At 39.0% G+C, this 26113-nt stretch overlaps 1 protein-coding gene and 1 pseudogene across 2 annotated transcripts in view; both read right to left on the reverse strand.

Annotated features, from left to right (window-relative positions):
* Positions 1-26113, reverse strand: part of THSD7B (thrombospondin type 1 domain containing 7B) — an 882043-nt gene that overhangs the window by 91416 nt on the left and 764514 nt on the right. For both annotated transcript variants that reach the window (XM_058301029.1, XM_071216471.1), the window contains one exon: positions 17426-17576. In XM_058301029.1, coding sequence (XP_058157012.1) covers positions 17426-17576 — 151 coding nt within the window. The remainder of the gene's footprint in view (positions 1-17425; positions 17577-26113) is intronic.
* Positions 23989-24941, reverse strand: LOC105744862 (epithelial cell adhesion molecule pseudogene; annotated as a pseudogene).

Raw genomic sequence — 26113 nt, forward strand, 5'->3', positions numbered from 1 at the left:
GCCATGCTGCCGAGCCAATTAACATAGTCTCTCTCCTTCTCCTTATGCTCTCCCTTGCCACCTCTGGCCAAGCTAACCCCTCTCACCAGCCCCGCTAAACGGCCCACAACCCGCTTTCCCCGGCCCGCAGCTTGCGGAGCTTCCTCCTGTCTCGACCTCACTCCTCTTCTCAGCCGTCCAAAGCGTCCTTTCTCGTCCCCCGCCCCCCCTCCTTTTTTCGCTTGAACCCCTACTGCGTTGCAGATTGGGCCGCCCCATGTCGGCCCGCCCCATTAACATCGGCCTCTCTCACGCCCGTGAAGACTTTGGCCTTCTTATTGTCCTCGCCGACGTCTCCACCACTCCCGACGCTGCCGCCACCACCGTCGCTGGTGCCCTGACGCGACTTGTCCTTACCGCTGCGATCCTCCAGACCATCACACAGTCTGCCTCTACCGCTCTTCGCCGCCAAGAAGAGATCAACTCCCTGTAACGCGCTGTCATCCTGGACTTTTAACAAGCAGATGGACCTTATAGCCACCGAGATCAACAAGAATTGGACATTGGCCACCCTTGCTTGCACCGGCAAGATACTGCCCCCCAAATTGTACATTTGTATCCCCGTCATACTCACCTCCCTCTTCAGCCCCGCTTCCCTCATTGCTTACTGCCTCTTGGGCCTCGGCTACTTGTTGCTGCTGCCATCCTGGCCCTTATTTGAAAAGAAGGGGGAAATGCGGTCACCCCTCGGGCTGAAGTGTGGTTTGCTGGCCTGGCAGGGGAGCGGCCACGGTAGGCCTAATTCCGCTGCCCCCATAATAGGGTGGTTGGTCGGGCCCACCGCCACCCCTGAAGGAAGCTCGGCATGGGCGCAGAGTGCCCTCGGGTCTCCCCTTCTCGGCAGCCATGCTTCCGCGGCCGCCCCTCCTCCCAGATGGCGCCACCCGATGCCTTGTGGGGCGGCACCCTTCTTCTTTCTCCCTGCGCAGGCGCAGGGCAGAAAGTTCCAGTCTGCCCTTTTCCCCTCCCCCAACAGCAGCAACAGCCAGGTGTGGGCGGAAAAATCCAGCCCGCCCTTTTCCCTTCCCCCAACAGCAGCAACAGCCAGGCGTGGGCGGAAAAATCCAGCCCGCCCTTTTCCCTTCCCCCAACAGCAGCAACAGCCAGGCGTGGGCGGAAAAATCCAGTCTGCCCTCCACCCCAGCAGCAGCAGCCACCAATCCCTAAACCCTGCCCCTTCCCCCAGCAACAGCGACAGCCAATCCCTAACCACCACCCCTCCCCCGTCCAGTACCGCCCACTGACCTTTCGCCGGCAACCAATCAGAACAGGGCATGGCTTCGACCAATCAGCCTTCCCCAGCCCCTATAAAACTGTTGCCTCTCCCTCAGTAAAGTGGACTTGCGTGTTTACCTTGTCTCCGCGGTGGTTCTTCTGCCGTGCGCCCTCCAGTCCTGAGAGCCCCCGACAAGGGCCTGGCCTCCCTTGTCCCCAGTTCGTCGCCTGCTTCTCCGGGCGACCCCTTCGTCGCCGGCTTCGCCGGGCGACCCCTTCGTCGCCGGCTTCGCCGGGCGACCCCTTCGTCGCCGGCTTCGCCGGGCGACCCCGTCAGCCGAACCGCGCCACCCCTTGTGAGACCGATCCCTCGTCTGCTGCCGGACCGACCCCTCGTCCCAAGTGGGACCGACCCCTCGTCTCAAGCGGGACCGACCCCTCGTCCAGAGCTGGACCGACCCCTCGTCCGCAGCCAGACCCCACCTCTACCGACCGAGCAAGCCGCAGCAAAAGACAAATGAGTTTCTATGGCTAAGAGATTTCCAAGTGAGTTGGGAGGTCATTCCAGAGGTTATGCTTATGCACATTTCAGCAGGATCTCATTGACTCCCAAAATAACTACTACCTCAAATAGCAGAGCTCCTGAGGGCTCTTGAGACATCCAGACACTTTAGGCAGGGCATATAGCTCAGGGGTTTAGTACCTTGCCAGTGGGTCCTACTTTGGAATTTATGCTCCCCAGTGTGACAGAGTTAGAGTCAGTTGTGGTTTCCCTACACATGGCTCTTCTGCCCCTTCTATTTGAACCTATAATTAGCACTAGAGTTGATAGGTATATATACAAGAGACTAAAATCTTTGGGCTGTCCATGTGCCAGCTGGGCCCTAAATCTCAACGGAGTTGCAACGCCTATTCTCCAGTTCATTGAATTCATCCAGGACGACTAGCAAGGAGATGATGATGAATAATGATGATTCCAAGTAATTGAGAGAGTCTACAACTGCAAGCAAGAGAGTCCCAACTATCTACTCCATGGGATTGAAGCCCCCTCTCAATTAGAGGTAGAGTGGGTATCACCATCCCAGAATCCTCAGGATTGGGGAATGAACTATGGACTAAAGTAGACTTACTGGTATTCTACTATAAACTTATTGTGATTCTAGCAATGGAAGAAATTATATCATTGATGTGGAGGCAATGGCCACAGGAGGGTCTGAGGGCAGGGAAAGGAGAAAACAGGTAAAATATGGGGGCATTTTTGGGACTTGGGAATTCTCCTGAATAACACTGCAATGACAGATATAGGCCATTATATACCTTGTCATAACCTACATAATTGTGTGGGAGTATAAACTACAGTGCAATCTATAATTCATGCTTAGTGGCAATACTCCAAAATGTTTTCATCAATTGTAATAAATGTACCACACTAATGAATGATGTTGCTAATGTGAGAAAATGTGGGAGGTGTAGGGAGTAGGGCATATGGGAATCCCCTATATTTTTATGTTAACATTTATATAATCTAAATATCTTTTTTAAAAGATACATATTTTTTTAAAAGATATAAGATATGTATAAATAGTTATTTTAAAATTCCTTGTCCTCAAATTCCATAATCTCAGTGTCATAACTGCAGTGTCATTCAGGACAATTCCCAAGTCCCAAAAATGCCCCCATATTTTACCTATTTTCCCCTCTCCCTGCCCTCAGAACCTGCTGTGACCCTGCCTCTACATCAATGATAGAATTTCTTCCATTGCTAGAATCACAATGGTTGCTTGTATTGACTGATTTTCCTCTTGTCTGCGGGCCTCAATTTTTTTGCCTCTTCATATGTATAGTAATTACATATAACATACATACAGAAAAATGCATGTAAAGTGAAAACAACTGTATAACCATCCCAGAACTCAAGTAACAAAACATTACTAGCGCCGCCTATGCCCCAAACATGCCCCCTTCTAGTCACCAACCACTGTAAACGTTTACACTGTTGATTGTTCCTAGCCTTCCTTTAAAATATGCTGAAGTTTATTTTGGCAGCAGTGAAGTTACCTATGGATCAGGCTGAACCTTTCAAAGTTAATTCTAGAGCAGACTTTACTCTGAGGCTAGATTAAGCCTTCCTCCTAGGACTTAATCCTTGTTGTGTCTACACCAACTGGTCCAAGTATTTGAAGAAGTCTCTCTATGCTGGTTGGATAGAATTAAAATGTCCTTAAGACCTGTATGAGTTCTGGGACTTAAACAGCTTTTAGTTCCCCAGAAGTCATTCTTTGCCTAAATTTACAGAGTTTCACTCTATGCACGTACAAATTAGTATTTAGCCCAAAACACAAGCATGCCGCTATGCATATGTCTAGATTTCTTTTTTTGCCTAGCTCCCTCCCCTTCGGTATTTTTTTCTGCACATTCCAGCTATCTTCACCTCCCCAGACCTCTGACCTTACCTCTTAATGATCTAGTTTAGATCTCATTCTGTGCACCAGAAAGCACCTCCAGCCAGAAAGCCACAGTGATCAAGGTTCACTTCACTGATTTTCTTCCCGCAGGAATTAAACTTCCAAGCTGCCTGTGGCCAAATGTCTGAAAACTACTGTTTTATATACTTTGTCCCTTTTACTTGTTATTTACAATGGGAAGATAAGTCTACTTTCTTTTATTCCATCATTGCTAGAAGTGAAAGTTCCTTGCCCTCTTCAATTCTATTTGAACTAGCTCTACAAGCATGCAGATTTAATCATTAATGAGTTAATTCATTTTTGACAATTTGTATGAGCCATATTTTTAACTTTTTGAAAATTATACTTTTATAAGGTGTGAAAAAGGTGTTGTGGTATGATTTGTTGTAGTGTTTATTAATCCTTATCTCCTAGGAAGATCTAGGAAGATATATAGATGTATTTATGGATGAAAATATATAAAATACGGGATAAGCCTTAAAGCCATTCAACAGCACAGTGAGGGAGAAGAAATAAATGAAGCCAAGTTTGCATATATAGATAATTGGTGAAGCTAGATGATTACTGCATAGGGCACATTACACTATTTTTCTTAAAGGAAATTTCAGAGAGAGAGAGAGAGAGAGAGAGAGAGAGAGAGATATTGATATACAGTAATGGAATTCTCATTTTATATTCCAAACTGGTGATACTGAGAAGCAAATAAATCAGATGGTAGAAAAGAGAGTGATAAATAACATAATAAATGTAATAAATTGTAAAAACCAGGACAACCCAAAGACTCCTTTGATCCAATGGCCATTTACTCCACTTCATGAAATGAGGCTCCCTTCATGCTGGACCTAATATGGTTCTGGACATGAGAATGGTTCTCAGCATTAAATCCCATTACACACAGGAGTACAATATTCCACATGCCCCTCAGTAATGAATTATCATCTTCTGACAAGAGCCAATATCAATTGAGCAGAAGAAACCAGACATACAGTCCAGATTATAGAAAATTATCATTGTTTTCTTCCTCTAGTTTTCAGCTGGGTAAAAGAAAAGCATGAGGCAACTTGGGGATCTTGATGTTAGACACATCTTCCAGAGACAAACAGAGGTTGTCATCTGCATGTTAATGACTGTTAGGAAAGGTTGATGAAGTGTTTGGAGTACTAGCACCAAACTTTGGGGCAAATTACTTCTCTGAAAACAGAACTTTCAGAGGTGGAGCTAAGGTGCTAAAAGTGCTGAGACATCAGTAATTAAATGTCATTGTTGACAGACTTTCTAAAAATAACACTGGAGCAATATGAATAAAAAGGTATTTTTTACCTCAAAAACTTAGGTTTGGAGTACTTATCAGAAAACTGGCATGTATTTCTTTCTCTCTTAAGGCAGTGCCATTGCCTGAAGGAATAATGGCAATGTTCTGTATTGACTTTCTCTACTATATGAGGCACAAATTAGGAGTCAGAGAAAATAGTAGAGAAAAATGTAGAAATAAGATATATTTTGAAAACACCATCAAGACTGTGATCGAATCCAGATTCCATTATTTTAAGTCCTATGTAGTTTCTTTGCAAAGTCTTTCTTTGTTATTCCTCTTTAGAGGCTGTTCTGGTGATAATGCAAAAATCTGAGTCACTGTTTGACCATATGGTTGTATTTGGACCACTGTTTAATGAGTCTGCAACTCCCAAAGTCTAAGGGGATGCCTGACTCCACAATTAGCCATCCCCTGATACATTCAGATGAAGATGAATCAATTAAAGTTTAAATCAGTTTGCTAAACCTAAGTTATTGTTCTGAAGAAGGTTTCCAAAGTCTTGCATCTGCAAAGTATACATTAGTCTGGGAATTTACCTCCAAGAACCTCTTTGCTTTCTCCTAATAATGTTATTGTTTAAAATATTCCTTTGGCATGTCTTCAAGGAGAGCAAAAAAAAAATCTATATTGCTCATAAAAAGATTTCTGCAGGGACTATAGGACAAATGAAGAGAAACATTTTTTTTCAGATATATCATGGGCTGAGCAGTTTAAAACATTCTAGGACATCTGAATTCAACAATTTACAAACCTGTCTTGAAGAATATATGATTCTGTGAGTCATCAGTATAATTATGAAGAATGAAGGATAAACATAAAAAGTAGGAAAATATAGAGGAATATTTGGTAATAATATTTAAATTATATAGGGATGTATACATACGCGTATATATGTACGCATGGGTGTTTATAAGTACACACATATCCATACATACCTTTAAAGGGTAAACACTATTCAGAAGGTTTTTATATGTAGACCTCCCATAAGCTTCCTTTCATATTAAAGCATTTTAGAGATGTGAACATGTTCAAGTAAAAAAATAAGTGATATAAATACTTGTGGTGGCAATATTAAAGAACAAGAACATGAAAATAAAACACATGGCTTTCCATTTTCTTCAGATTTCTTCTTGAATCATGTTTGTTTTTGCTTGATCCATTTAAGTTACAAGTTCCTCCCAATACAATTTTAAAATGGTCCCAAAACAATTTTCAATGCCTTTGTTTTGTTTGTTCTTCTGTACGGTTTGCAATTGACCATTACTGCATGGTTAGTAACCCATTCACTCAAACTTATCTTTCTGATGACTTACTTTTGGGGACTACTATTAAAATAGACATAAGTCATTTTTCAGTTAACAGGTGACATTTTATTTCCGTAAGATCAAACAATAACTCATTTTATGTGTGGGAGGGATATTTTCTCTGTGGTTTAGAAACCAAACTTCTATGTGTCTTTTGATTCCTGACCACAGTGTAAACAATGTAAGGAGGTTTTCTATGCTACAAGGAGCTTTGATTTCTTTCTTCTCCCTTCTTCTTTTCTTAAAACAACACTATATCATGTAATGCTCTCTGCCAGTCAGTTTATGCATATTATCTTTAAACCTTAAACAATATGGTGAAACAGCAGTCTTCTTCACTTTCCTGATAAGGAGGCTATCATTCAGAAGCTTAAGTAACTTGGCCACAATCATACAGTTTAGCTAGTGTCCCTGGGCTTTAGACACTAGAATGCATCCTTTTTCTTTATTCCTTTCCCTTTCTTCCTTAGAAACCTACTAAAATGAGGCAGATCATTCAACTTGGAAATATCCTCCTTTATAAATCCAATAACTGAAAGCAAATCAGAAACAGGGGAAAACTTATTTTACAAATCATAATATTTCAAGAATGGGAAATTTGGCTATTTCTTTCATAGTGGTTAGGAGTGTTTAACCTACCTGGGCTTAAATATGCACTGTGCATCTTACTGGTTCTTTGAAAGCAGCAGGTTACCAAACGTCTTTGTGACTCAGTTTACTCATCAATATATTGCCCATGGGGGTAGATAACAGTATCTATTTCATAGTGGGATTGTGAAGATTAAATGGGATAACAATTAAAAAATGCTAAGAACATTGTCTAGTATATGGCAAGTATTTGTAAATGTAAGCAAAGATTTCACGTAAAGTGAACTGTTTATTAGATGTTAAACAAATATATTGTAATTAAGTTGAGACTTAGAAAACATGTGACTTAGATATAATGACCTAGATCCTTACCACTCAAAGAGTGTTCCCTGGAATAGCATAATCAGCAACACCTGGAAACTTGTCAGATTTGCAAATTCATGGGCCTCACATGTGGCATCTAAATCACAATCTCTAGGAGTGTGGTCACACAAATCTGTTTTAAAGCCCTCTCTGGATTCTTATGTGTGCTCTAGGTCAGAGAATCACTGGCCTAGAGGTGTTAGAGACTGTACTTTTAATCATTTCTATAGTGCCTAACATTTTATTAGTAACCACCAGGGAAAGTAATAAACTATGTTTTGTGGTTTTCCCTGTACAAATCTATTACATTCTGAGTAACATTTACTCCTAGATATTTGATTCTTTTAGTTACTACTGTAAATGAAATTTTTTTCCTGATTTCGTCTTCAGATTATTCATTACTAGTGTATAGAAACACTGAGTTTTGTGTATTGATCTTGTACCCTGCCACTTTGCTGACTTTATTAGCTCTAGAGGCTTTGTTGCAGATTTTTCAGGATTTTCTATACATAAGATCATGTCATCTGTAAAAAGGAAAGTTTTGTTTCTTCCTTTCCAATTTGGATGCCCTTTATTTCTTTTGCTTTCCTAATTGCTCTGGCTAGAACTTCCAGTACAATGTTGAAAAATGGTGTTGACAGTGGGCATCTGTCTTGTTCCTGATCTTAGGGAGAAAGCTTTCAGCATCCATAATTGGGTACAATGGGGGGTAGCTGCAGGGTTTTCATATATGCCCTTTATCATGTTGAGGAAGTTTCCTTCTATTCCTAATTTCCTAAGTGCTTTTATCAAAAAGTGGTGCTGGATTTTGTCAAATGCCTTTCCTGTATCAATTGAGATGATCATGCGTTTTTTTCTTTTCTTTGTTCTGTTAATGTGGTACATTGCATTAATTGATGTTCTCATGTTGAATCATTCTTGCATACCTGGTGTAAATCTCACTTGGTCATGAGTATATAAATCTTTTAATGAGCTGGTGGACTCAGTTTGCTAGTATTTTGTTGAGGATTTTTGCATTTGCATTCATAAGGGATATTCACTGTAATTTTCTTTTCTTGTGGTATTATATCTTTATATGGCTTTGGAATTAGGAGCAATGATGATTTTTTCTTACAATGTTTGTTAAAACTTAGAAGCCATCTGGTCCTGAGCTTTGCTTTATTAGATTGTTTTGATCAGTGATTCAATCTCTTTACTTGTTATAAGTCTATTAGGATCTTCTATTTCTTCTTGACTCAGTGTAGGTAGTTTGGGTGTTTCTAGGAAGTTGCCCATTTCATCTAGGTTATTAATAATTTGTTAGCATACAGTTATTCATAATATCCTCCTACATGCCTTTTTTATTTCTGTGGGGTTAGTAATAATGCCCCCTCTTCAGTTCTGATTTTAGTTATTTGCATCCTCTCTCTTTTTCCTTTATCATTCTAGCTAAAGTTTCGTTGATTTTATTGATCGTTTCAAATAACCAACATTTAGTTTTTTTGATTCTACTTTTCTATTCTCAATTTCATTTATCTCCACTATAATACTTATTATTCCCTTCTATAATACATAAGTAAATGTGCCAACTTGGCTAGATTGTGGCATCCAGTTGTATGGTAAAGGAAGTATTGGCCTGATTGTTATTGTGAGGGTACTTTATAGATTTAAACCATTAGTCAGTTGATTTCATCTATGGTTATCATCTAAAATGAACATCTATATCTCAACAAGGACAATGTTTTCAGTGATGTAAGAAGTCTAATCCAATGTAAGGCCTTAAAGGAAGAATTGATGATTTCAGCAATCAGAAAGAACAATTTTTACCTCTACATCAGCCAGTCAGCTTCTTCTGTGGAATTCACTGCAACTTTCACTAGAGTTTCCATTGGCAGTCTGTCCTACAGAATTTGAACATGCCAATCCCAATGGCAATGTGAGTCAAATCCTTTAATAAATCTGATAATATTTATACTTCTTGTTAAATTGATCTCTTTATCAATATATAGTTATCTTCTTTGTTCTTTGTTACAGTTTTTTTCTTAAAGAGTTTTTATTTGATATTAATATAGCTACCCCAGATCTCTCTAAGTTACTGTTTGTATGGGTATTTTTTCCATCTTTTTACTTTAAACCTACTTGTGTCTTTCAATTCAAGGGAGTCTCCTATAAACAGCATATAATTGAGATATGATTTTTGATCCATTCTGCCAATCTTTGCCCTTTAGGGAGATTAATTCATTTACATTTAAAGTGACTATTGGTAAATTCAGGATTTTCTTTTGCCTTTTTGCTTTTTTTCTTTTTTACGTTTTTCGTCCCTCAATTCTTCTGTTAAAGCCTGTTTTTGTTTGATTTTTTAAATGGGGTACTATTTTGAGTCCCTTCTCATTTCCTTCTGTATACAGTTTTTAAGATTTTCTTTGTGGTGACCATGGGGCTGGAATTTAACACTAAATTTTTAACAATCACATGTGATTTGATACCTACTTAACTTCAAAAGCATATACAACCACTGTTCCTAAAAATCTCCATCAGCCCAGCATTTTTGTTGTATTTATTTCAAATGATGTCTTTATACATTGTATATCTAAAACCATAGATTTATCATTATTTCTTTGAATTTAAATTTACAACCTGTAGGAAGTAAACAAGAGAGTTACATACCAAAAAATACCATACAGTATTACTGGCATTCATATTTACCCATATGGTTACCTTTACCAGAGGTCTTTATTTCTTTACATCACTTCAGTTCCCTTTTTCTTTTCTCTTAGTCTGAAGAACTGCCTTTAGCATTGCTGGTACAGCAAGTCTAGTGATGAAGAATTCCTTCAGTTTTTGTTCACCTGGGAATGTCTTACTTTCTCCTTCATTTTTGAAAGAGAGATTCATCGAATACAAAATTCTTGGTTGGCAATTGTTCTCTTCAGTTCTTTAAATATTTGCCCCACTGCCTTCTTGCTTCTATGGTTTCTGATGAGAAACTGTTACTTAATCTTATTGGGACTTCTTTGTACATAATACTTTTTTTTCCCTGCAGCTATTAAATTCTCTCCTTGCCCTTGGCCTTAGACAGTGTGGTAGTTTATTCCCCAGAAGAACATGTTCTTAAACTTAATTCAGTCTTGTGGGTGTGAACACTTATAAATAAGACCTTTTGATGAGGTTACTTCAGTTAAGATATGGCCTACCTGAATCAGAATGGGCCTTAATCCTATTACTAAAGGCCTTATGGAGAAGTTCATAGTGAGAGAAAAATAAATCCAAGGAAGCAGCCAGAATCTGAAAGATAATGGAGCCTGGAAGAGAAGCAAGAAACCAGGATAGGCTGCCACGTGTATTGCCATGTTACAAAAAAGCCAAGTACCAAGAATCACTGGCAGCCAGCCCCGGAAAGCTACACTCGCCTATAGTCTCCTGGGAGAAAACATCACCTTTATGACACCTTGACTTTTGGCTTCTCTAGCCTCAAAACTGTGAGCCAGTAAATTCCTGTTGTTTAAGACAACCCATTGCCTGGTATTTGCCTTTGGTAGCCAGGAAACTGAAACAGACAGTTTGACTACATGTATCTGGGCATGGCCATCTATAAGTTTATCCTGTCTGGGGTTTGTTGGCATTCTTGAATGTGCATATTCATGTTTTCTTGTAATTGGGGGAGCTTTTGGTCATTATTTCTTTGAATATTTCCTCTTCCCTGTTCTCTCTTCTTATTCTGGAATTCACATAATGCTGGACTTTAGTAAGCTTGTTGGTATCCCCAGATCTTAGGCTCTGTTCACTTTTTTTCATTCATTTTACCCCCCTGGCTTTCCAGACTGATTCCTTTCAATTGCCTTGTCTTTGAGTTTACTGATTTCTTCTTCTGCCAGTTCTAATCTGTTGTTGAAACTCTTAGGGAATTTTTCATTTCAGTTATTGTGGTCTTGAACTCCAGGACTTCTGTTTGCTTCCTTTTTAAAATTTCTATTTCCTAATTACAATTTCATGCATCATTTTCATAATATCCTTCAGTTCTTTCTCTATGTTTTCCTTTTCTTTTTGGGCATATAGAGAAACATTTTTTTTTTAAAGTCTTTATATGGTATGGCCAAGGTCTGGTTTTCTTCATTGATGATTTCCAGATTTTTATCTTGTTCCTTTGTGTGGGTCATCATCTCCTTTTTTTTGTCTTTTAATCTTTTCTTGCACACTGTACATTTTAATATTTGAAAGTGTTAACTCAGGGATTTGGTCCCTAAGCTGTCTTTTCCTTAAGTATATACCCAGCTAAAGGTATGACAAAGATATCATATTGAATGCCTGGAGGCAACACAAATAACACAACTCAAAAACACATATCACAGCCTTTACAAATTGGCTTTGTGTTGGCTGCAGCACCCCTTCTGAGTTTAGCCCTACTCCTCTTATCAGGAATATCAGCTTGATGCAAAATCACACCATTCCATCTTTCCTGAGCCTATGTCTAGTCCTCAGCCTTAGGAACTACCCCATTTACAGGAATCCGAATGGCCTCTCTACTTCCTATGAAATAGAATTTTCTCTCCTCCTGGATGCTTTATTTTATGTCTTAAAGCCCATAATCCTTTGCCCCAGGCCACTTTGATTTCATTGTTTCTCCATTCTATCAGTCTATGTCTTTTGATTGGGGGGTTCAAGCCATTAACATTCAATGTTATAACTATAAAGGCATTATTTACTTCATCCTTTTTCACCTTCGGCTTTCTGTTGTCATATTGTACAACTGTCTATCTTTTTACCCTTTAATATACCCTTTCTAATAATCTTCATTTCTACACTCTTCTCCCAGTCTCTTGCCCTTGTTTATTCCTGTCAGGTTGTAGCACTCCTTTTAGTATTGCTTGTAATTCTGGTCTTTTGGTAACATATTCTATCAGCTTTTGTTGGTCTGTGAAGATTTTCAACTCCCCTTCATTTCTGAAGGACAGCTTTGCTGGATACAGAATTCTTGGCTGGCAGTTTCTCTCCATCAATACCTTAAATACATCATACCACTTTCTTCTCACTTCCTTAATTTCTGATGAGAGGTTAGCACATAACCTTATCAAGTTTTCCTTGTATTGATGCTTTGCTTTTCTCTTGCTGCTTTCAACATCTTCTCTTTATCTCTGATATTTGTCATTTTGAATAGTAGGTGTCTTGGGGTAGGTCTCTTTGGGCTTATTCTGTTTGGGGTGTGTTTTCCTTCTTGGATAGTCATATTTATGTCTTTCATTAAGGGTAGGGAAGTTTTTGGTCATTATTTCGTTAAATATTCTTTCTGCCCTTTTCCATTCTCTTCTCCTTCTGGGACATCAATAATGCATATATTTTTGTGTTTTGCATTGTCATTCAATTCCCTGAGACCCTGTTCCATTTTCTCCATTCTCTTCTCTTTCTGTTCTCCTGTCTTTTCCAGTTCAGATGATTTGTCTTCAAAATCACTAATTCTGTCTTCAAGCAGTTCAAATCTGCTCTTAAGTGCCTCAAATGTATTTTTAATCTCATCCATTTTATCTTTCATTCCTATAAGGTCTGTTACCTTTCTTTGTAGACTTTCAAATTGTTCTTCATGCTCATCCAGTGTCTTCTTAATAGCCTTTATCTCTTTAGTCATATTTTCTTTCTTTAAATTGATTTAGGAGAATTGTGTGATTATCATTGATCAGTTGTCTTAAATTCTGGATCTTTTCAGGATATTTGGTTTGTTCCTTTGGCTGGGCCATCTCTTCCTGTTTCCCAGTATGGCTTGTAATTTTTTGCTGATGTCTAGGCATCTGATATGTTGGTGAATTTACTTTGATGGCCAATTTCTCTCTCTTGCCTATCATTAATTTTTTTCACAGCTCTTCTTTGATATTTGGTTTGACTTATCTTAAGTTTTTAAGATTGCCCAGCTTAAGTTATCAAAATCGTGCCAGGGACTCTCTACCGGGTACAGACTTTCTCCCAGGGTTAGGGTAAAGAAAGCTCTAAAAACAGTTTGTGTCCAAGTAATTTCCAGACCAGCCAGCAGATGGCGCTTGTTGGTACACCTTTCCACTGTGTCTCTCTCTTGGTTTTCCTTTATTTTCATCTGGCTAGAGCCAAGATTCAAAGTGGGCTCTGCTGGCTGAATTCACTGAAGAAAAGCCTCCCAATTTCCTCTCCCTTTTCTCTTGTAACAGCTGATAGGAAGGAAGATGAATGCTATCCTTTCAGTCAGCCAAAATGAGCCAGGGGTTTTTACCCCCACTGAATATCTTGGGGGCGGGGAGTGGAAACCTTCCCAGCAGCCTGAAGGTTTAGTAACTCACAGTTTGTTGTTTCTGCTTCTTTGTCTCTCTGCCTTCACCCTCCTGGGAGTTGTGAAGCACTGTCCTGGTCTGCTGACCCCCAAATTAGGTCCCTCGGGCAGCTTTAGGATCTTTCTCCATCATTTTGTTGAGAGAGCTGAGCCTTATCTGTCTAATCCAACAGCACCTTCTCACAATCCTCTAATTGTTTCTTATACTGCTTTGGCTGTTCACAAGCTGCTTTTGTCTACAGGACAAGTTCTGGGAAGGATAACTAGAGACAAGTGCCCTGACAGAGTCCTTCAGTCTCCCAGCTGCTAAGACTGGCACTGACATACAGGTGCCCCAGTATGCACAGAGGGGTTTGTCTGCTACCTCCAGATCAGGGGCAGGGACCCATAATGGAAGCTTAGATCAGCTCTATACCACGCTGGGGAGGAGGTAGGGAAGGAACCCACAAGGGTGTCACAGGTTTCTCCAACTGGTTTTAAGTTCCAACATCTTAATTCAACATTATCCACCCAGTTATTTTGACTCTTTAACTGTTTTCCAGAAATCTGAGGAAATGTGACAGTTATTCAAAGATTCTCTGGGGTAAATGAACTCTGGAGCATATCATATCACCATATTGGTCAACTTAAGTCCCCTACATTTCTTTTATAATAATTAACTGGCAAACCTACCTATTCACTCTACAAGTACATTAAACTTAATTTGCATTAAATAATTTTTACTGCTAAGTCAAAATGTAACTTTCAGAATACAAGAGAAATACATTTTGTCCTAGAAATACCCTGTGCTTGCTTTTTGGAGGTCATTATTTGTTTTATTTTTGTGTGTTTTTATTTGTTTGGCTCTAAAAATTTCCTTGGGAAGAAAAAGAATAACAACCAATCAGTTCCATATCACATTGTAGAATATCTTGAATTTGATAAGAAAATGGCCAATTTTAGAATCCCTAAATAAGCACATGGTAAAGAGTAAATAATAAAATAATTGTTTCTTTTTCTCAGGAAAATCACACTGAAATACTTAATTCCTAAATAAACATCAGGCACAATAATTCACCTTGCTACATTTGTTTCCATCTCAAGAACTGATAAAGCTCACATGATTTGGGGCACTATATTAAAATCTTGGAACTTAAAAAAAAAAAAGCCACATACACAGAATAGGGAAATAATCAGGCATAGACTCTAATTATTATAACTTTTCTTTCTCATTTTGACGTCTCCACTTATCCTTGAGCTAAATATGATGTGTGAGGAAGATCAAGGTGACCTGGGTGACCTGCGTGACCATGGATGTGTAGTCTCAGCTCATAATATAGTGTCATTGTGAAACTTAGAGTTACAAATGGTTTACAGCATAGTGTTGGTACAGAATACACACTCAGTGAAAGATATTATTATTGTTATTACCGTGTAACTTAGAAAGTCCATAAGCAATTGAAGGATCATCACTCTCATTTCATGTAGACAAGCAAATAACCATCTATGTCTTCTTCTAGACTTAAGAAAGTAGATTAAAATACTTTTCTATCTCTAATTTCAAAAATAGAGTGATTATTTTGCAAAAGCAAATCATAAATAAACTAGCCTCATAGAAACTCAAAAACCAGACTATCAGGCCATCACAACATTGTGTAAAATGCTCCTACAACAAAAATTTTAGCTCAGTGGCCAGATAGGTAGACTTAAGAGGGAAAATTTTCATTGCAAAGTGATTAGGGCTCAATGGAGTCTTCTGTGAGCAAATTAGAAAAATAAGTGAAGAAGAGCATGACCTTTCCATTTAATTAAACTTCTGTAGATTACTAATTCTTCTGCAGGCTGATTAATAAAGTACATGCTAACACATTTTTTAAAGTGTGAAATTATATACTCAGTCATGGAGAAATCATACAGGGAGCTAAAGCAGCTTGTTCTTAAAATAAATGTTCCACTTTAAAGAGACAAACTAAAATCTAAATCTAAAATTCTTTCATGATAAGTGACCCAAATATTTAAGAGCAAAGACTTTGGCTTCATCAGACAGAATTAGGTTTGTTCCCACTTCTGTCGGAATTTGTGCATACTACTTAGCCTCTCTGAAAACCAGTTTCTTCATCTGTAAAATAGGGTTAATAGTACTAATATAGTAAGGTTGGTACAAGGACTAAATGAAAAAATTCTTGTATATTCTTGGCAGAAAATAAGTCCTCAGTAAGTGTTAACTCTCATTATATTCAAGCTACAAGTGAAAAATGACTTATGAGGAAACTAATTCCACTATTTCATTTTATTCTTTATTGATATCTCTTCATCTTATATATATTGTGTTGGCCTACCACCAAAGAACAACTTAACAGATAAAAAATAATAACAGAGGGAAATATCTATCAGGAATAAAATTGTAGAAATACAAAAGTTAAGGTTGTAATAATTAATGAAGAATCAATAATTAATAACTACAAGTATGGGATATTAACTGATTTCAAAAATATTTCCATTTCTAAGCAAAATTTACACAAAATCTTTCCACAAATGAATAGTATAGCAGCTGAATTAAAAATATCCTCGTTCTGTCCTACCTAATGTTTGAACCCATATAACATGTTCCTATTTCCCATTTTCTTTTTTCAATCCTTAGGCAAAATATAAGTTTAAAATATCAGAATTTATCTTCTGAGAATATTAAATTGAACTACACTACCTGAAGAATATTTATTTTGCCACACATACATTATATTTCAATTTTCTAAAAAAGAAGAAAAAGGCAATGCTTTAGAATTAGAAAAGGTTTTTTTTTTTTTTTTTTTTCCCCTCAGATTTGGAAGAGGTAGAAACATGGCCAAAGAATACCTCACTTTTGGGAAAACAGCAAAAGGCAAAAATGGATCAACACCAACAGAAGCTAAACTACACAAAGGAATTGAGCTATAAAGACATAATTGATTCTGCAAGGATAAAAAAGAAAACCAAACCAAGAGATTATAATGAGAACCATCTTGGAACTAAAGAAGACCCCTTTAACAGTGGGTGTGCAGTTGAATCCTATATGATCATTATAGGCTTATTTTTCTTATCCTTACCATGATAAAGGTCTTAAAAGAAGTTCTGGTATATTAGTCAGCCAAAGGGGTGCTGCAGCAAAATACCAGAAATTGGTTGGTTTTTACAAAGGGTATTTACTTGGGGTAGGAGCTTATAGGTACCAGACCATAAAGCATAAGTTACTTCCCTCACCAAAGTCTATTTTTACGTGGTGGAGCAAGAATGGCTGCTGACAACTGCGAGGGTTCAGACTTCCTGGGTTCCTCTCTTCCACGGTCTTGCTTCTCTCTGGGTTCAGGGTTCCTCTCTTCCCAGGGCTTGCTTCTTCCTGGGCTCAGGGTCGTCTCTTCCTGGGGCTTTCTTCTGTTTCCTCTGTGAGCTTACTTCCTGGGGATCCAGCTTAAGGCTTCAGCATCAAACACCAATATCAAAACTCCAACATCAAAAACCCTCAACTCTGTCCTTTGTCATGCGTTTTATCTGTGAGTCCCCACCCACCAAGGGGTGGGAACTCAACGCCCTAATGATGTGGCCCAATCAAAGCCTTAACCATAACTTAATCAAGCCCAAGTACAGACCAGATTACAAACATAATCCAGTATATATTTTTGGAATTCATAATCACATTAAATTGCTACACCTGGCATTTTAAATTGCTCCACCTCACTTGCTGAAATTCTTTCTCATTCTCTTTCTCTCTTCTCTCTCTCTCTTTATGCTTCCTCAGGAAAAATTATTTTCCCATGTTACTAGAAAAATACTCTGGAGATCAGCATTGTGAGTTCATAGAGAACAGAGATAGCAGCTCTTGAGAATTAGTATATTGACAAGGAAGAGAAATTACCTGTGGGCATTTGCTCCAGGGTCCCCAGTTAGACATGACACATTCATTGGGACATAGGACAGAACAGGACTGGGATTCAGGGGGAATTTCATCCTGGTTGCAGAGACTAGCATCCACTGCTCCACCTTCACTATCAGCAGTATTCACACATCTGGAAGGCAAGGGCATAAGACGGCTTGATGACTTAAAACAGTGGAACGTGAACTTAAAATAGTTACATTGTACCATAATTACCCATCCCTTAAGAGATAATTAAGCCTAAAATAAGGCCAGTAGAGAAACCAGGAATTAAATATTTCTTCTTTAGTCTTTATTGAGGGATTACTCAGTGGTAGAAACTTCATTGAGCAGAGCAGGAGAAATCAAAGTAAAGACTAGAGACAATTACTGTCCTCCCAGAACCCTCACCTGAAGAGCCCCACAAGTTGCGTACTTAGGTACACTGAGGGAATAGTCTTTTATTGAATAAACTCATCATTTTTAGTAGCTCATGTCTTCATCCTTCCTGCAGCTCTCTTTGACCTTTCTCAAACTTCTCTTTTGCACCATCTAAAATTTCCTAATCTTTGTCCAACTCATTGAAGGTCACAGCAAGGTAATATGAAAAGTAATTTATTATATTAGCCTTTCAGGTATTTTCAGTGAGGAATCTGGGTATCACAAACCATGATTCAGTAAATAATTACTGTTATTGGTAAGGGTGATAAAGATTAAAACAAAGTGAAACTAATGTATGATAATACGATATACCTGCCAGAATGGCTTAAATAAAAAACATGGAAATTAAGGGTTATTAAGAATGTAGAACAATTATAACTGTTTCAGAATATTTCTTAGACCACAAACTGTTTGGGCCACTATTTGGCAGTATCCAGGAGAGCTAAACAGATACATATCATAGAACCTAACAATTTCACTTCATTTATATATGCAAAAATGTATACACATGTGTACCAAAAAACCTGGACTGAAAATGTTTATAGCAACACTATTCAGCATCAACCAAACAACAAACAGTCCAAAGGCCCAATAAAACAGAATCGGTAAATATATTGGGGTAAGTTCATCCACTTATACACTAAGTAGTGGTGAGAATGCATGAACTTTTGTTACATGAATGAAGTTCACAAATACAATGTTGACACAGAGGAGTATATACTGTATGATTCCATTCATATAAAGTTCAAATAGAGGCACTACTAATCTATGGTGTCAATGTGGTATAAATTTACCTTTGCAAGAGAGGTTAGTAAACTGATAGGGACTTAGGTGGTGCTGGTAATATTTAGTTTCTTGACCTCTGGGCTGGTTATACAGCTGCATTCATATTGTGAAAATTCATCAAGCTGCACCCCCATGAATATTTATTCTCTGTATTTATGCCAGATCCCAATGGAAAGTTGATTTAAAAGGATTTATTCCCAAAAATATTTAGTAAGGACTCACAATGCACAACCCTTTTTTGTTGGGTGTTGGGATACAAAGTTGTTATTATTTGTTAATAATGATTGATTTTTTACATCTTTTTTTAGGGCTTACTATGTGCCAGGCTTGCCTGGTGCTGGAGTATATACAGCCTGGTGAAAAGATGAACAAGTGCTAATGATGACAGTGAAGATGAAAATGACAAGGATGATGAGATACATGATGCAACTTACTGATCTGGTAATTTCAGACACAATGCCAAGGCCAAGGAGTGAGCATTTCAGTGGGGGTGTGCTAGAGAGCTTTTGGTTCTCCCTGTATTAAACCACACTGGGATGAATTATTCTTTATGGCAGAAATTTTCTTTGTAGGTATATTAGACAAAAAAAAAAGAAAACTTCAGATAAAAGGCTAAGTAGTCTTTCACCTGGGGCAAATAAACAAGCTTTATGAGCTTTCAAGTAGTGAAAAACTGATATTCTATAATGGAGATTAACAGAAAATGTTAGATGGAAGGGAGATTTAAGGAATATCTTCTAATATAGAGTGGCATGACACAGAGTAATCTATGGACTTTAATTTCTCCTTATGGTAATAGTTAATAGGACTAGGAAGGACCACAGGGTGGCTTAAATGTCTTTCCCTTGACAACTTAAAAACTGGTTAAAATGGGAAATCTTGACTTGTATTCACATTACTAGAATAAAAAGTCAAAAATAAACAAACAAAAACCCTAGTAATTGCTTTCCTTCCTACCTGCCCATTCTCACCTGATGTCCTTTTTTATTTCACTGAGAGAGGTAAGACTCCTGGTTCATGATGACCAGTTGAATGTATGCACTAGCCTCTCCTCCCAATATGTTACATTGACAAAAGTAATGAATTACCAAAAGTGGTTAAACATGGGACAATGTGGGAGAGGACAGTCGCAACAGATGGGGACTAGATGGACTAGTGGAAACTGCCCCAGCCTACATGAGGAAGCTGGATATGAAGCCTTCAGGAGAGAACAAATAAATTATTCCATTTTTACCATAGATCATAGAAAAAATCTAGAAATTTGAACCACCAAGTACCTCTTGAAATGGGGATTAAAACTGGAAGACTGATGGAAAGTCAGCTTAAGAAGGATTTACCCTGAGATCCCCTCTCCCAAACCACAGGTAGGTGATTGCCCCTCCCCTAGCCCTGCAGGTGACTGAAGGTTTATTATCTGGAAAGGATCACCTAAAGGGTCTTCGGGATAAGGAACACACAGTAAAATTAAGGATGGCAGCACCATACTGAAACCAGGGGTTTAAGTAAACGTTTGCATACTGAAAATTGTGATGTCCATCCCCTCTCCAGCTGTGTTAGTTTTTATTGCTAATTACCACAAATTTAGCACTTAAACAATACAAATTACCATGAACTTAGCAGGTTAAATGGCATAAATTTATTATCTTACAGTTCTATAATATAGAAGTTTGAAATGGGTCTCGCTGGACAAAAAATAAGGAGTTGGCAGGGCTGTGTTCCTTTCTGGAGGTTCCAAGGGAGAATCCATCTCCTTGAGTTTTTCACCTTCGAGAGGCCATGGGCATTCCATGGTTCATGGCTCCCTTCCTCCACCTTAAAGGCCAGCAGCATTGCATCTCTCAGGGCCTTTGTTGCACAGTCACATCTTCCTTTGCCTGCCCTCCTCTCTCTGCCTCCCCATCTACTTTAAGGACCTTTGTGATTAGATGGGGCCTGCCCAGATAATGCTGGATAATCTCCTGATCTCTAAGGCCCTTGACTCAATCTCATCTGCCAAGTTCCTTGTGCTATGTAAGGAATCTTATCATAGGTTCCGGGACTGAGGACATGGGCAACTTTGGGGGGCCCTATTCTGCCTAGCATACCAACCTTTCATTGAATTCTGGTGGTTAGGATTATCTGTATTAATTTCAATTTAAACAGCAACTTTTCTGGAGATTCTGACAAGCCCAAGAGAAAGACATAAAAAGACTGAAATGGGGGGGGGGGGGGGCAGGGAGGGAGTAGAAAATACCCCTGTAGTTATCCCTGACATGAGCTTCATGATACATCTCTCTTCAGCCACCACCTCATTTTTACTGAAATTCATCCCAAAACTTCTCCAAGGCATTGTCCACACTTGCTGTCTATAGCAACTCTTGAATTGTCTATAGTTAACTCTTGAATTCAATTTAATCATGCTCTGTTACCATTTGTTTTAGTCTGCTAGGCTGCTGGAAGCAATATATTAGAAATGGGTTGACTTTTAACAATGGGAATTTATTAGTTTACAAGCTTACAGTTTCGAGGCTGAGAAAAATGTCCAAATCTAGGCATCATCAAGGCTATACTCTCTTCCTGGTCCTGGACTCCTTTGTCACATGGCAGGGCACATGGTGGCATCTAAACTCCTCTGTCACATGGCAGGGCACATGGCAGCATCTTCTGGTTTCTCCCTTCCCTTCTGTGTTACTTTCAGCTTCTGGCTTTCATGGCTTTCTCCTCTCTTAGAATTACATCTGCTTATTAAGACCCCACTTGGGCCACACCTTACAAAGTAACCTAATCTAAAGGAACTACTGCAATAGGTTTATACCTACAGGAATGGATTAACTTTAAGAACATAATTTTCTGGGGCCCATTCACCTTCATACCATCACACCATTCCAGAGAAACTTGTGAAGGCCAAACTCAATGATTAATTCTTGGCCCTTTGGCAGTTTGATATTATTTATGAATTTCAAAAAAATATATAGATTATATTTGTAAACTGGTCATTCCTCTGGGCATGCTAACCCTTTGATTGTATTAGACTCAGAGGAGATGTCTGATTAAATTATGTTAAGCTTAAGGCTTTGATTCAACCACCTCTTCAGAGTGTGACTCAGCATTGAGTGCCTGCCCCCTTGGAGGCTGATAAAACAGACTGTCACACAGAAATAGACGAACAAAGAAGAAGAACACAGAGGAATAGAGAGAGCTACATAGATAGAGGCCCTGAGAAGAGAGATGAGCCTGATAGCCTACATCTGCAGCTGAGCCAGGAAAGAAATAAGCACCAGGAAGAGAGATAAACCTTATGCCAGCCTACAGCTGAGATCAGAAGAAGCTGGGACCACAGATCCTTAAGAGGAAGAGGAAGGTTTAACCTCACAGAGACCAGCAGCCATCTTGCTCCAACATGTGGTAACAGACTTTGGTGAGGGAAGTAACTTACTCTTCATAGCCATGTTGACTATAAGCTTCTACCCCCAAAAAATACCCTTTATAAAGCCAATGGAGTTCTGGTACTCAGCTCCCCTTTTGCTTACTAAACTTCACAGATGCACTTGAAACCATTGATTACTTCTTCTTTACTGAAAAAATGTTCTTATTTGGCTTCCACTTTGCAGGCTTTCTTCCTATTCATTGACTCTTCTCTCAATCTCATTTGAAGGGTCATTCTCTTTGCTCTATAAAATTGGAATCCTATAGGACTCATTTGGTTTAACTCTTCTCTTATAGATCTATACCAAATTTATGTATAAATGGTGCCCAAATTTGTAGACCCAACTCTGGCTTCTCCCTTGAACACCAAACTCTACCATCTCAGTTGAAGGCTAATATCATCCCAGACGAATGCATTCAAAACAAAACTTGTCGTTTTCTCTCTCAAACCTGCTTCTAATATCCCCCATCTCAACAAATGGCACCATCATTCCTGTGGATGATCAGGCCAAGAAACTCAAGAGACTCCCTTGACACTCTTCTTTCTCCCATGTTCCACAATCAATTTATCAGCAAATCCTGCACTCCCTGCCTTCAAAATATGTTCCAGATGTGAGCTTCCCACCACCTTCGCTAGTACTAAACCCAGCCTAACCATCGACCTCCTGTTGCCCCTGGAATTTTGCTTAGCCAACCATCATCCCTGCTTCTACTTGGATCACCCAGTCTCTTTTCTGCAGTGTGCTCCTTCTCAAGTGTAAATGAGAGCATGCCAACCCCCTCACCCCCCATTCTCTCAAACATTCATGGTGCAGTAAAATGATATCCAAAGTCTTTACCATGTCTTAGATGACCCTGCATGATTTGAGTCTGGCACATGAACCATCTTACTATTTTTCTGACAAGCCAAGAATGTTCCTGCTTCGAACATTCCCTTTCCCTGGAATTCTCATTCTACAGATCTTCACATTATTCAGGTATCTCATTTCATTCCACCCTCTGCTCAAATGTCATCTGGTTGACCAACCTCTTGAAAATAGTATTCTCCATCACACTACCCCAATTTTATTTTTCTTTCTTTGCATTTCATAGCAGACACACTCCATTATATATTGAGTTATGCATCTAGTTTTTTTTCCTCTGCAGCTATATTGTAAGTTCTATGATGACAGATACTTTGTTTCGTTCAATGCTTAGGTCCCAGTGTTTAGAACAGTACCTGATATGTAGAGGGTAAATATTCATAAGGACTATTTGAATCAATAAATGACTATAGTTATAGATGGACAGTGAAGATGTCTTTTAATTTAGAGGTTTTAAATTAGAGGCTTTAAGAAAGAGATAAGCTATTTCATTCATTCATTATAACATAGGCTCTTACTAGATTTAATAACAGCTTGGAATGAAAGATGCCTAGAAGATCCAATTTATATATTTAAATGTGATCATGTGCATAAAACAAGTAATTCAGTGACTAGTATTTGGCAGTTGCATTATTTTTCAGTTTAAACATGTTTCATTTCATAGTTATAAAAAAGTTTAAAGAAATTAGAGAAAATAATATGAATGACTCAAAAAGTAAATGGAAAAGCAGCTTTCAATCACAAATGAGACAATAATCTTTCAAATTTTATAGTGGAAGCATACTTAATACACTCTTCAATGTTTCTGCATAAATAATTTTAACCAGGCAGTCTAAATTCTGGGTTTTGTATTAAATCTGTTTTTTTTTAGACACTTATATTTGAAGATTGACAAAGCCAATTTCAAGCCACTTATAAGTGAGTGCAAGTCTCACTATTATAAAAATATGATGTTACCTAACAAAATAGTAATCTTCAAAGATCTTCTCTTAATTCCTGAGCTCATAACATTTGTAATCTGAGTCTGTGTGCTAATTTTCCTTCTTACACTTTCACTTCAATTTATAGTAGTTATGCTTTGAGTTCCCTATGTATCTCAACCATCTCTTTTATTTCAGCCTTCTCATACTTTGTCATTCTCTTCTGTTTGGAAATAACCAGTACAAAAGTTCCAGCAATAATTGCTATTGTTACAACCACAATTACAGCAATAATACCAGCTTTCAGACCCTGCATGAAAATTCAGGTGATTGCTCATTAACATAATAAATTAAAGTTTGACCAGGATCCAGATGTGGTTGTTCCCCATTTACTCTCAGGTCCACACAATTGGAATGAAATAAGGATTTACTCTTAACATCTTTTTCAAAATAATAAGCCATGTTAGCTATGTCCACATCATTTTGAGTTTTCTGAGAAGAATTTTGCACCAGATCAATAGTGATGATAACATAATTCTCACATAGAATGTTTGTGACATATTTTAGATCCAGCTGCAAGTGCATTGTGACTGCCTTCTCATGAGCAGTCTGAAAGCTTCCAGCATCTTCAGGTTTTTCTCTTATTCTATGTTTTAATTTCATGAAGATCCAGTAGGTCCTCACACGTTCAGAACACTTTATTTCAGTGTTCTTATCTGTTCTTCTGACCTGGGCAGTGTTCTCACAACAGCACATGGTGATGCAATTGTACTACCTGGCTTTAAAGAGTCCCTTCTCACCACAGTCAGGGTCATAAATCCCGTCATTGTTCTGGGGAGCCCCTTCAGGTGTCCCTCGTCTTCCAGACTTTGAGCCAGTCATTTCAGCCTTCATCACCAAACATTTGGTAGCCAATTTTGAGCAAATGATAGTATTTTGTGTACCAGCTGAAATACATTGGCATTGCCCTTTGATGTTCACAGAGCAGTTTGTGGTCAGCTTGGAGTTTTCACAAATACATTCTTTCTGAGCCACAGTCACTGTCAATTTCACTGTCACTGCTATGAGCAGGAGCCCAAACACGAGAACCTGGCAGGGTGCCATGCTGCAGGCAGTCCAGGTGGTCACGGAAGGGGTCTGGGAGGTGTGGGATTCCTGTTGGGAGGGCAGTGGCAAGGTTGCCCCCAGCAGGCTGAACTTGTGATCTCGACAAGGTTCTGTGTGCTCTACGCACATGATCGGTGGAACGCCAACTTGCCTGACCTAGCAGCCCCACCTCTGATCCTGTTCCCATATAATATTAATACTTTTATCATATTAGGCTGTGTAGCCTAGAGGTATGGCCAAAAGACCATCTTGTTCAAGTGTGCTCTGCTCAGTCTACCTTCCACAATTCATCTGCAGCAATTAAAACAAATTGCTTAAAGAATTTGCTTCTTTCCTGAGATTTTCCTTTAACACTTGTAAGAAACCTGGATAGGATGAAAGTGTGAGATGCCATAGCCCATTTACATACTACTTTACAAGATAGGTTGGTTTGAATTTGGTGAATCCCTCAAAAAAGATTATGTTTTTGAACTAATCCATTCCTGTGGGTATGAGGCCCTTTGATTATATTAGATTTAGTTAAGGGATGTTGCTAGATCACTTGATTAGATTGCTCTTGATTGGATTGTATCAGTGAGGCATGACTCGGGTTAGGTGTCTGCCTTCTTACTTAAGGCTTAAAAATGGAGACTCAGAGAGAAAGAAGACACATAGAAAAGGGAACTCTGCCATTTTAACCTGGCCATGTGAGAAAGAGTACTCACAAACTGCTAGCAGCCAAAACTGAGACATGAAGCCCCCAAGAGGCTGGGCCCATAGAACATCTCAAGGCTGAAAAGAGGAGCTATATGCCTGATTGCCCACAGTTGGGCTCAAGAAGAAAGCAGAGCAGCCAAGGCTAAGGGAGGAGGCCCAGAAAAAGACCAGCCAATACCTGATCACCCATAGGTCAGCTCCTTAAGATGGTGAGCCTTTGAAGGGAAGGCAGGGACCTGAGCAGAGACCTGCAGCCATCTTGCCTTACCAGGATGCCAGGATCACCGGTAGCTGACTTTGGTGAGAAAGCATCTCTGATGGTGCCTTGACTTGGACATTTCATGGCCTCAGAACTGTAAGCTTTTACCCCAAATGATTTCGCATTATAAAAGCCAACCCATTTCTGGTACTTTGCATCAGCAGACCTGTGACAAACTAAGAGAGTTGATCAGTCACCGTTCAACGTTATGAGG

This window comes from Dasypus novemcinctus, chromosome 7, assembly GCF_030445035.2.
Source record: "Dasypus novemcinctus isolate mDasNov1 chromosome 7, mDasNov1.1.hap2, whole genome shotgun sequence".
Classification (NCBI taxonomy): domain Eukaryota; kingdom Metazoa; phylum Chordata; class Mammalia; order Cingulata; family Dasypodidae; genus Dasypus; species Dasypus novemcinctus.